We start from the raw sequence: 11,446 nt of genomic DNA on the forward strand, positions 1-11,446 counted from the left end.
AGTTGTTGGAATCGGTGGCCGAAACTGGCCAAAACTTCTATTGCTTAAATATCCACCAAAACACAAAAATTTCTCAAAAATACCACAACCAGCAGCAAGAACACATTGAACGGATGAGAAAGCATACCAAATTTGAAGAAAACAGTGGCCGGAATAGCTCAATCTAACTCCGGGAACTTTGGTTAAAAATTGACCAAATTTTGTGAAATTCTGGTGGCTTCGGTGGCTGCCGTCATTGGGAACGGGGCGGAATAGAGAGAAAAATCCGATTGGCAGCAACATGGGGGCTGGAGAGAGAGAGAGAGAGAGAGAGAGAGAGAGAGAGAGAGAGAGAGAGAGAGAGATTCTGGTTTTAAAAAATCCATTTTTGAGAAAATTACGATTTTGCCACTGGGCTATTTTTTATCGTAACTTCTTCGTTACAACTCCGATTTGAGCTCACTACGTGTTTACGGACTCATCCTGACTTGCTCAACGCAACGGTACAATTGAAATCCCCAGATTCCTTCCCGAACAAAAAGTCAACTTTAAACAATTAAAATATTCTCATAATAAAATTGCCTTTATTTGAATAAATTATGAAATAAATATTAATTTTGGATATGTTATTATAGAAATGCCCCTCCATAAGTGTTAGAAATTATGAATTGTCCTTAAATTGTATCAAATTAAAATCAGGGAGATAAAAATGAAGAAATTGAAACCACAAATTGAAACCTTAATTGTAAAAATGATTAATCATAGGACCAAAAAGGTGTTTTGAGGGGCTTCCAATCCAAAAACCCACAAGCGCATTTTGGCGCACAAGGGGCCTCGAAATTCCAAAAGCAATTGCAAAGCCAGGCTTTTAGATTGTAGCTGAACCCCAAAACCCCAAAAATGGCGCCTTCAGGCCTGTCTCTATGAATCCCCTCAGTTTTCCCCCCAAACCCCTACCATGGACGACCCCCAAAAGGAGGACCCAGGCGAGGGGCAGAGTGGGAATGGAAGTGTGCTGGTCAAGGACTCAAGTGAGAACGGCGAAGAAAGAATCGTTCGTGTTGAGCTCCACAAGGAGGCCACTGAAGCGTACATGGCCTACGCTATGTCTGTCCTTCTCGGCCGCGCCCTGCCGGATGTTCGCTACGGTTTGAAGCCTGTGCACCGTCGTATTTTGTGAGTGATGTTTGCTTAGTAGATTGTTTGTTCCTGAGAAAATTTGCTGGGAAGAAAGTAATTTCTGTGAGTGATGTTTAATTTGTTCTGTATTGTTCTCAAACTACAGGTGCATCTTGAAAACCGTTCAAGAAATGTGCTAGAGTTGTTGGAGAGGTTAGTAATCAGAGGCTTTCTGTTTCTTTTGTAGAAAATGCTTTGATGCAGGTTCAAGGAAAATTTCATCCCCATGGTGACACTGCTGTCTATGATTCCTTGGTGCGAATGGCTCAGTAACAATAACTTTTTCAATTAAGTAAAAACGGATAAGCTAGTAGCAAATACGAAAAATACTTCAACCTCTGCAATGTCTTTTTCTTGTTTTTTTTTCTGGATGGCCTCCTTGTAGTGTTCCATTTTTCTCATTTGTTACATTATTTTAGTTTTCCCAGCTGTAGGAGTTAGTTTCTTTAGAATAAATCTGAAACAGTGCGATATATTCTTTCTTTGTTTGCGGATATTTGAGTGCTGTAATCTTGTGTTAACCATGTCTTCTCTGGATGAAGTAGGTTTTTTGAAAAGTGTAATTATAATGGTTATGGATAAATACTCTGTGCAACTTTTTGTAATTTGTCTGGAGATGAGTAATAAGATTTTTATGAATTATAGTGGTGTGGGTATGGAAGTATTATGGGGTAAAGTAAGATTTTGGTCTTAACTCTGGGCTTCTGTGTCTTCGAGTTTTGGAAAGCACCTGTAAAGTCTATTTTCCATTAATCTTGTTTTGCTGTTCCCGTTACGTTGATGTAATGTTTTGGTGGACAATCTATCCAGTGGATATATTTATTTTGTTTTTCAATATATTTTTTTCTTACCATAAAAAAATAAAAAATAAAAAATTGTGCATCTTTAGGCATCCATGGCTGGAAATTAAATACCAAAGAGCTTTTGAGGGATGGAACAATCAATTTGGAGAATGGAAGCTTAACATCATTGATAATTCATTGAATGGACAGGGACCATCAGTTGCTGCCTCTTTTCATGTTCTATCTATACGTTTATTTGCTGTATATACCCGGCGATGCCCCTTAATGTCTTTCATAAAATTTCATTACTTCTTTTAAAAAAAAAAAAAAAAAAAAAAATCCTCGTATCAAATAATTCCAACTTTCTGAAACCTTTTGTGTTTGTAAATATTGATTTATATCAGATTATAATTAGTTTTTTAGTTCACGTGGTCTCCTGATTGCTTTGAAACTTAATTTTCCAGGATTTCTCCCTATGATTCCCACTAATTCATGGGCATGGGAATTTCATCCTCTTTTCAAATAAAAAACGGGTTCTGCAATTGGATTATGATCTGTTTTCATCCTCTTTTCAGCTCAAGCAAGGATCTGACCCATCAATTGTTCTGAATAATCTTTATCGCCTCACATCTCTTCAATGCAGCTTTAGTTGTAACATGGTTGGGTGAGTGATATCTTTATCGTCATTCAAGAACAATGGTAGAGACTTAAGATTCTGGCTTTTGGTTCTTCACTGGTGTATGCAATTTCTCTCCCTACACTACTCTAGTTGATATTTAGGGCTAAAAATTGAAACTTGCGTTTTGGCCTTGAAAGTTATGACTTTGATTGAATATTATAACTTCAAGGAACCAAGATATTTTGATTTGGAAAACGTTCATTGGAAAATCTAGCAAAACGTTCATTGGAAAATTTAGATTCTGATTTCATGGATAATGTTTTTGCTCTGCTTTCATATTACTCTGTTGGGACATTTAACGGCTTCAAATCTTAGATAGTTTGTCTTACCTCATACCTACCTGGTTACTGTTTTTTATTTAATTTTGCTCTTCTGGTTTTAAAGCATGCAGTGAATGGTTTGTATTTGGTTCTTCACTCCTAAGTATTGATGCTTAACTCATTCATTGTTGTATTGAGATTATGATATTCTAGCATTAAGATATTGGAAGCTTGTCTTTGTGTACTGCTGTGTTATTGTGACTATTTTACTGGATTTATATTTATGTCACCACACTACAACTCATAGTTCATATGTGTTTTCTTGTTGAAATAGGCATTGTTGTGGGCCTGGATAATTTGGATGCAGTAATTCGTATACTAAGAGAATCTTCCAGCAATGCGGTTGCATCATCTGGTCTAAGGACGGTGAGCTCCCCTATGTTTTTGAGTTTTTTCATTTTCTTCAACTTGAGTAGAAGTGGTGGTTCAAAAGCACTGAGACATGATTTTCTGGCTTTGTCATTAAACTTCTGTTCTGCATGCGTTGTTTTTCTGTTTTTTTTGCTTTCTAGCTTCTGCTGCGAAGAACTTTTTTGGTGCAGTGGATTTTTTGTCATGTGCTTTGTGCTTCTTTTGATCGATGAAATTTCTTTCCTATAACATGTGAAATTTTTTTTGGCACCTGGGTTCTAGTGCAACAGAAGTTTAAGGATGCTTATGGTTTAACTAATCAGAACCTTACAATAATCTGTTATTTTTTTCGAACTTGGTTCTTAGGGGTAGGGTTTATTTAATACCTTACTTAGCGAATAAGAGTTCCAGTTCAGTAACAGAATGTAATCATGTTTTCCAATTTTGTTATTCAAATTTCCTTGATGTCTAGGGTTTGTTTTTCTTTGAAATCAGTTCTGGAATGCAGACTTTTTGATCTGTATTCTGTCCATACCCTGGTGTTTTGATTTCCTTTTTCTTAATTGTATTCCTGAGCGAATCAACTGTGTTCAAAGATCTGTTTCCCAAGCTGAAGCCATGAAATATGGGCCTCCTATTGCCAATTGATTTTGGGTTGAATGCTGTAATTTGAAAACTTAATAATAACTTGTGAAGCCATATATAACTCTAGTTCCAAGATTCCCCAGTTTACGCCTTACCCAGTTTCGTGTCTGAATTTTTCATTACACATTATGATTTGACATACATATCGATTCCCGTATTTCTATATATCTGTCTGAATTCCCCATGTTTTGAAATAAATCTACTGAGTTATACACTTTTGTATTATAAATTTCTTCTGATTATTGTACATAGTTTTAAGACTCTTTTGTAATCCTTCAGATAATTATTTTTCAATGCGCTTCTTTGTATTATACTATTTTCAAAAGTGCACATTTGATTAGGTCGGACCTTCTTGTGCCACGGCCCGGTTAAGGCAGTGTAGAATGCATTTAATTGAGTTGGAATTGGGATCTTGATCATTTGTTGATTTAAAAACCTGTTATGGAAAAAAATTGGTGCATAGGCTGTCTTTGTATCATCATTTTCACTTCTTCCTTTTTTCATCTACCCTTGTTTGGAAAGGATGTTATATGTTCTTAAGATGACCATCATACTGTTTATAGGGAAGATACTTGAATTGCCTCCATATGGTTCAAATTGAATTACAATTCTGTTTTTAAATTTTTTATTTCAATCAGGATTGAACAAGAAGCAAATGAGTTAAAAAGCAAGTTTTCCAGTCCAAGGTGTTCAATGCTGGAGGAAATGCTTTTCCAGTCCAGATATTCAATGCTTTTTTCAAGATTTTGTTTTTATTTATTTTTCATTCTATATGTCATGGAAGAGAAATATTAGCTCTGCTAATTGATCCTATTGTTGAGAGCTGTTCACTTCTTTTGACAAGCGGTTAGCCGAGTGCGGCGGCTTCAACTTCTACCTCTGGTTCCTCGTCTGGTGCTGAGATTAATGAAGCAGATTGAATCTTTCCAGCATGATCAAGCCGCATCAAAATGAGTCCCCTGAAAAAAAAAAGGATTTGTATATAATAACGAAGCATATTATGCCAATGTATTTCAGAATAGAACCAAAGTTGAAGTATAGCTGGCATAGCGAGACTGTATAGAAATATCCCGCACCTTAATTCTATTGACTGTGTACCACTTTGGCTTACAAGAACCTCTTGTTCCAAACATCACCTGCCAAAGGCAAACTGAAAAAGAGCAGTGAAAAATAGGTTTATTTCTTATTCAGTCTTGAATAAGGAACTTCATAAGGCTTTGAATAAGGAACTTCATAAGCATACCTTGTATATTATCAGGCCAACCCTATTCAATTTGGAGGAGTGAAATGTGCTCAAGGGAGCACGCTTTCCATATCCGCTCTCAGACACAAATAACAACCATGGCCCCTTCAAACTTGTAGCGCTGTGGAAAAATCAACACAAAATATAAGATCAGCACATCTGGTTCCATCTGGAAAATAAATTCAGCTTTAAACCATCTTAACCCCAAGCAACTAGGTTCAACTATGTAAGGCCAATTTTCTTTAGGTCGTTGCAACATTAACCCCTTCCATTTTCAACCTCCCTTTAGCTTTTGTTATTAGCTGTAACTAGTTTCCCTCAGGTTCTCTGCCATTCAACCCCTTCCCTAAATTAGGTTTATTTTTATTCAGTCTTGCTTCCATTTCCACTCGTCCTGCACATCCACTTTCTCATAGCTGCTGGTATAATGTCCGCACTTGCCATCTTATCCCCTTCTTTAAGTCTCATGGCCACAGCCCCCCTAGTGTTTCTCCCAAGTGCACGAATCTGGTACATAACAGAGATGAACGTGATAAGATGCAAATTTTCCCATCTACTAAGTAGGTTAACGAACTTCTTGAGGTTGAAAAAATTGTTGTTTGTTGGTAGGAAAAAATGAACCAATTGCCCTAACACCACAGTTTTATGATATCGCACTGTTTCAGATTTATTCTAAAGAAACCAACTCCTACAGCAAAACAATACATCAACATAACGGGAACACAAGATGACATTCCCTAGTTGATTAGGAAATATTCACACCCTTTGCCAAAAAGGAAATATTTTGTTTCCTTTTCCCTAGTTGATTAGGATTTATCCTTATATTTTCTGCATGTTAATTTTGAATTCCTAGTAGGATTTGTATCATAATCAAAATTTCCAATTCCTATTAAGAATTGGATTATAATTTGATTCTTATATAAACGCCTAGTGCCTAAGGAAAGTTGTATCAAAACAAATAAAAAGAACCATGAAAAGAATAGATGATTATGTGGAGTATGTTCCAGTGGCGAAGCGGCGAGCAATGGAAACTCATAAGATTCTTCAACGCAAGGTAAAGTCTTTCGGGCTTGAAGAGAAGTCAAAAGAGTTAAAGCTAGCTACTCAAGCAAACCCACAGTCGGAAATATCAAATTTTGTTACTGAAGACAAACCAAGCAGACCTAGTCTCTTTGTTAAATCATTAGAGATGAAGCATGAGGCACCCCAAATTACTTCAATCCAGCAGATGGTGCAACAAGAGAAAGAGATTATTGACAACTTATCGAATCGCAAAACACTAATGTCAGTTGGTGAATTGGCAAAGGGAATCACTTATACCGACCCTATACCAACAGGTTGGAAGCCCCGATTGCATATAAGAAGGATGCCAATGAAGCAATGTGATTTGATTCGAAAGCAGTGGCATATCGAAATTAGTGGTGAAGATGTTCCACCTCCCATTAAGAATTTCAAGGGCATGAGATTTCCTGTACCGATTTTGAAGACTCTAAAAGCCAAGGGTATTGTCCAGCCAACACCCATTCAAGTGCAAGGTCTTCCAGTGATTTTATCCCGGAGGGATATGATTGGTGTTTCGTCTACCGGCTCAGGAAAGACATTGGTTTTTGTGTTGCCATTGATTATGGTTGCATTGCAAGAGGAAATTAGGATGCCAATTGTTCCTGGTGAAGGGCCATTTGGATTGATCATTTGCCCATCGAGGGAGCTCGCAAAGCAGATTTATGAAGTGGTGGAAGAATATCTGGTTCCTATGAGACAGGCTGGATATCCAAAGATAAGGTCTTTCCTCTGTATTGGTGGAGTGCAGGGCCGGCCCTTGGTCAGGGCAACTAGGGCCATCGCCCGGGGCCCACAATTGATTGGGGCACACAAAATTTTTTTAGTCCATATATATATATATATATATATGCATATGCAAAAAAAAAAAAAACTAAAAAAAAACTAAAAGTTGAAGGGCATATGTGATATTAGTTAAGAGTTTTACTTGGTATTGTAAAACAATAATACAAAAAGGATGCCAACAGATCTAGAAGAAAACAAAGTCAACGTCCTTATTGTTTTCCCAAGAAGCAAAACCTCTCTGTCTGCAGTTTGGCTTGAAATTGATTTTTATTTCTAATTCTCTCTGGAACTAAGTGTGGAAGGAAGGAACAAAGCTATACTTTGAGTTGGAAGCTGATTATTCTCTCCGAAATTGAGAGCACCAACACCAGAGCACAGCATACAGGACCCAAAATACAGGTTTTATTGTTCTTTCTTTGTCTTCATTTAATTAGTTTTACTTTTATTGTTCTTGATTGCTTGTGTGTTTATGATAAATTTTTTAAAATGTTTTCTAAAAAGCAACTTTCTGGAAATCTCAAAAGACAAAAAAAGAAAAAGGAAGAAGAAATTGCTCAAAACCTAAGAGGATCTTTAAATAAATATTTCCTTAAAAATAGTGAGGCACCAAATTTAGCTGAAGAACATAATGAAAATGACATAAATGAAAAGGAGAACGAAAATGAAAATGAAATTGAAACTAATTTGAACCGTGAAGTACCAAATTTAGCTGAAGAACATAATGAAAATGAGAACACAAATGAAAATGAAAATGAAACTAATTTGAACATTTATGATCCAAGAGTCTGGGATAATCTTGATCTTATTTGCGGACCACCATGGCTCAAGATAGGCTAAATGGACTAGCTATATTATGCATTGAAAGAGATATGTTGGAAAACATTAAATATGATAGTATAATTGATGATTTTGCTTCTAAAACTGCAACAAGAAGACATTTTAAGGGATCTTTTGTGATTAGGATTTCATTGCTATTTTTATTTTGTAGGTGCATATGAAGGTGAAGCATAGGGACATGCAAGTTAATTTGTTGTTGATTGTAATGTTTTTAATTGGGTACTCTTTTTCCTTCGTTTGAGGCCCAAAGTTTTCTATATTATTGGTTGTAAACTCTTATAATTTTAATAAAATTTATTATTTGATAAAAAATTGTAATTATATTTATTTATTTGTTTATAAAGGGCACATTCTTGAACTTTGGCCCTAGGCCTTAAATCACCCAGGGCCGGCCCTGGTGGAGTGGATATGCGTTCGCAATTGGACATTATGAAGGAAGGTGTTCATATAGTTGTTGCTACTCCTGGGAGATTGAAGGACATGCTGGCAAAGAAAAAAATGAATCTCAATAATTGCACATATTTAACTTTGGATGAGGCTGATAGATTGATAGATTCGGGCTTTGAGGATGACATAAGACACATTTTTGATCACTTTAAATCTCAAAGACAAACTCTCTTATTTTCAGCCACCATGCCCACAAAGGTTCTCAACTTTGCTAAAAGCGCTTTGGTAAAACCTGCCACCGTGAACGTGGGAAGACCTGGAGCTGCAAATTTTGCTGTAATTCAGGAGGTTGAGTATGTGAAGCAAGAGGCCAAGTTTGTTTACCTTCTTGAATGTCTACAAAAGACCGCACCACCTGTTATAATATTCTGTGAAAACAAAGCTAATGTCAATGACATTTATATATATCTTCTAATAAAAGGAGTGGATGCAGTGGGCCTTCATGCGGGGATGGATCAGAAAGAGAGAGAGGATGCCATTTCTTCCTTCAAGAAAGGGAAGAAAGATGTCTTGGTGGCCACTGGTGTTGTCTCAAAGGGTTTGGATTTTTCGGATATTCAACATGTCATCAATTTTGACATGCCAGCACAGATTGAAGACTATGTCCACAGGATTGGACGAACGGCAAGATGTGGCAAGACTGGAATAGCAACAACGTTTATAAACAAAAATCAAAGTGAGACAATACTTCTTGATTTGAAGCACCTCCTGCAAGAGGCAAAACAAAAGATTCTACCCATGTTGGCTGAGCTTAATGATCCAATGGAATTAGATGCGGATGCAATTACAAATGCGAGCGGGATTAAGGGCTGCGTTTATTGTGGCGGGCTTGGTCATCGTATCCATGACTGCCCCAAACTGGAGCATCAGAAAAGAATGGCAATTTCCAGCTCTAGAAGGGATTATTTTGGTTCTGGTGGGTACAGAGGGGAAATATGATATTTTGAATATGTAACTATATATATATATATATATATATATATATATATATATATATAAGGTGATGAAAGTTTTCTTTCAACTCTAACACCTTTTTTTTTTTTTTTTTTTAATAGTTCATCCAGTAATACTATAGAGTGAATGTTATATACTAATTGAGACCAAGTATATTTTTTTATATAAGAAGCTTGCAGTCTGTCTGAAACAAAGCTCCTTTCCCTATTTTAAAGGGAAAATAAGGATACCCAGTAAGTATAACAAAATAAAACGATTTTACACTGTAACCAAACAATAAAACCAAGGAAAATAAACAAACCAATTTAATAGATATTCCAATATTTCTCTTCCATGACATATATAATGAAAAATAAAATAAAAACAAAATCTTGAAAAGCATTGAACAAACAAAACATTAAATTAGTTAATAAAAAATTAAACAGCATTGAACGCCTGTCATCTGGAATAACATCTACGTCATCAAGGTGGCCACTGTCATCTGGAAAAGCATTTCCTCCAGCATTGAACGCCTTGGACTGGAAAACTTGCTTTTTAACTCATTTGCTTCTTCTTCAATCCTGATTGAAATAAAAAATTTAAAAACAGAATTGTAATTCAATTTGAACCATATGGAAGCAATTAAAGTATCTTCCCTATAAACACTATGATAGTCATCTAAGAACATTTAACATTTAACATCATTTCCAAACAAGCGTAGATGAAAAAAGGAAGAAGTGAAAATGATGATACAAAGACAGCCTATGCACCAATTTTTTTCCATAACAGGTTTTTAAATCAACAAATGATCAAGATCCCAATTCCAACCGAATTAAATGCATTCTACACTGCCTTAACAGGGGCGTGGCGCAAGAGGTCCGACCTAATCAAATGTGCACTTTTGAAAATAATATAATACAAAGAAGCGCATTGAAAAATAATTATCTGAAGGATTATGAAAGAGTCTTAAAACTATGTACAATAATCAGAAGAAATACATAATACAAAAGTTTATAACTCAGTAGATTTATTTCAAAACATGGGGAAGAATTCAGATAGATATATAGAAATACGGGAATCGATACGTATGTCTAATCATAATGTGTAATGAAAAATTCAGACACGAAACTGGGTAAGGTGTAAGCTGGGGAATCTTGCAACTAGGGTTATATATGGCTTCACAAGTTATTATTAAGTTTTCAAATTACAGCATTCAACCCAAAATCAATTGGCAATAGGAGGCCCATATTTCATGGCTTCAGCTTGGGAAACAGATCTTTGAACACAGTTGATTCGCTCAGGAATACATTTAAGAAAAAGGAAATCAAAACACCAGGGTATGGACAGAATACAAATGAAAAAGTCTGCATGACAGAGCTGATTTCAAAGAAAACCAAACCCTAGACATCAAGGAAATTTGAATAACAGAATTGGAAAACATGATTACATTCTGTTACTGAACTGGAACTCTCATCTACTCCCAAAAAAGCCTCACTAAGTAGGCATTAAATAAACCCTACCCCTAAGAACCAAGTTCGAAAAAAATAACAGATTATTGGAAGGTTCTGATTAGTTAAACCATAAGCATCCTTAAACTTCTGTTGCACTAGAACACAGGTGCCAAAAAAAATTTCACATGTTATAGGAAAGAAATTTCATTGATCAAAAGAAGCAAACACAAAGCACATGACAAAAAATCTACTGTACCAAAAAAAGTTCTTCGCAGCAGTGCCTATTTCAACAAGAAAACACATATGAACTATGAGTTGTAGTGTGGTGACATAAATATAAATCCAGTAAAATAGTCACAATAACACAGCAGTACACAAAGACAAGCTTCCAATATCTTAATGCTAGAATATCATAATCTCAATACAACAATGAATGAGTTAAGCATCAATACTTAGGAGTGAAGAACCAAATACAAACCATTCACTGCATGCTTTAAAACCAGAAGAGCAAAATTAAATAAAAAACAGTAACCAGGTAGGTATGAGGTAAGACAAACTATCTAAGATTTGACGCCGTTAAATGTCCCAACAGAGTAATATGAAAGCAGAGCAAAAACATTATCCATGAAATCAGAATCTAAATTTTCCAATGAACGTTTTGCTGAATAGACTTACATAGTTAATAGGAGCAGGGGAACTCAAGAATTTGAACTAACCAACCCGTGGAAGTGAAATATTTTTGAACTAGATCAACA

General features: G+C 35.8%; 1 protein-coding gene and 1 long non-coding RNA gene across 6 annotated transcripts; both read left to right on the forward strand.

The window, feature by feature from the left end:
• The first annotated feature begins 762 nt into the window (after positions 1-762).
• LOC117612636 lies at positions 763-5,172 on the forward strand. 4 transcript variants are annotated; one of them, XR_004583485.1, is made up of 5 exons: positions 763-1,155; positions 1,265-1,413; positions 2,516-2,604; positions 3,214-3,305; positions 4,574-5,172. It is a non-coding gene; the product is annotated as an uncharacterized LOC117612636 (long non-coding RNA). The 4 variants fall into 4 exon arrangements; XR_004583484.1 differs by having other exon boundaries at positions 1,265-1,311; positions 1,363-2,604; XR_004583486.1 differs by having other exon boundaries at positions 1,265-1,311.
• A 970-nt stretch (positions 5,173-6,142) lies between these two features.
• LOC117612641 (DEAD-box ATP-dependent RNA helicase 35-like) lies at positions 6,143-9,246 on the forward strand. 2 transcript variants are annotated; one of them, XM_034341314.1, is made up of 2 exons: positions 6,143-6,977; positions 8,258-9,246. In XM_034341314.1, exons 1-2 carry the CDS (start codon positions 6,149-6,151, stop codon positions 9,244-9,246), a joined length of 1,818 nt encoding a protein of 605 aa, XP_034197205.1. In that variant the 5' UTR covers positions 6,143-6,148. The 2 variants fall into 2 exon arrangements, with proteins under 2 accessions (XP_034197205.1, XP_034197204.1); XM_034341313.1 differs by having other exon boundaries at positions 6,149-6,989; positions 8,264-9,246.
• The last annotated feature ends 2,200 nt before the right edge of the window (positions 9,247-11,446 follow it).

The sequence above is a fragment of the Prunus dulcis genome, unplaced genomic scaffold, assembly GCF_902201215.1.
Source record: "Prunus dulcis unplaced genomic scaffold, ALMONDv2, whole genome shotgun sequence".
NCBI classification, from domain to species: domain Eukaryota; kingdom Viridiplantae; phylum Streptophyta; class Magnoliopsida; order Rosales; family Rosaceae; genus Prunus; species Prunus dulcis.

What these genes read in the sequence shown, in the direction of transcription:
- LOC117612641 (XM_034341313.1), top strand. Translation starts at nt 6,149, where the DNA reads ATGAAAAGAATAGATGATTATGTGGAGTATGTTCCAGTGGCGAAGCGG. An exon ending in CTGTATTGGTGGAGTGCAGG is followed by an intron (nt 6,990 to 8,263) that starts GCCGGCCCTTGG and finishes GCCCTGGTGGAG; the next exon opens with TGGATATGCGTTCGCAATTG.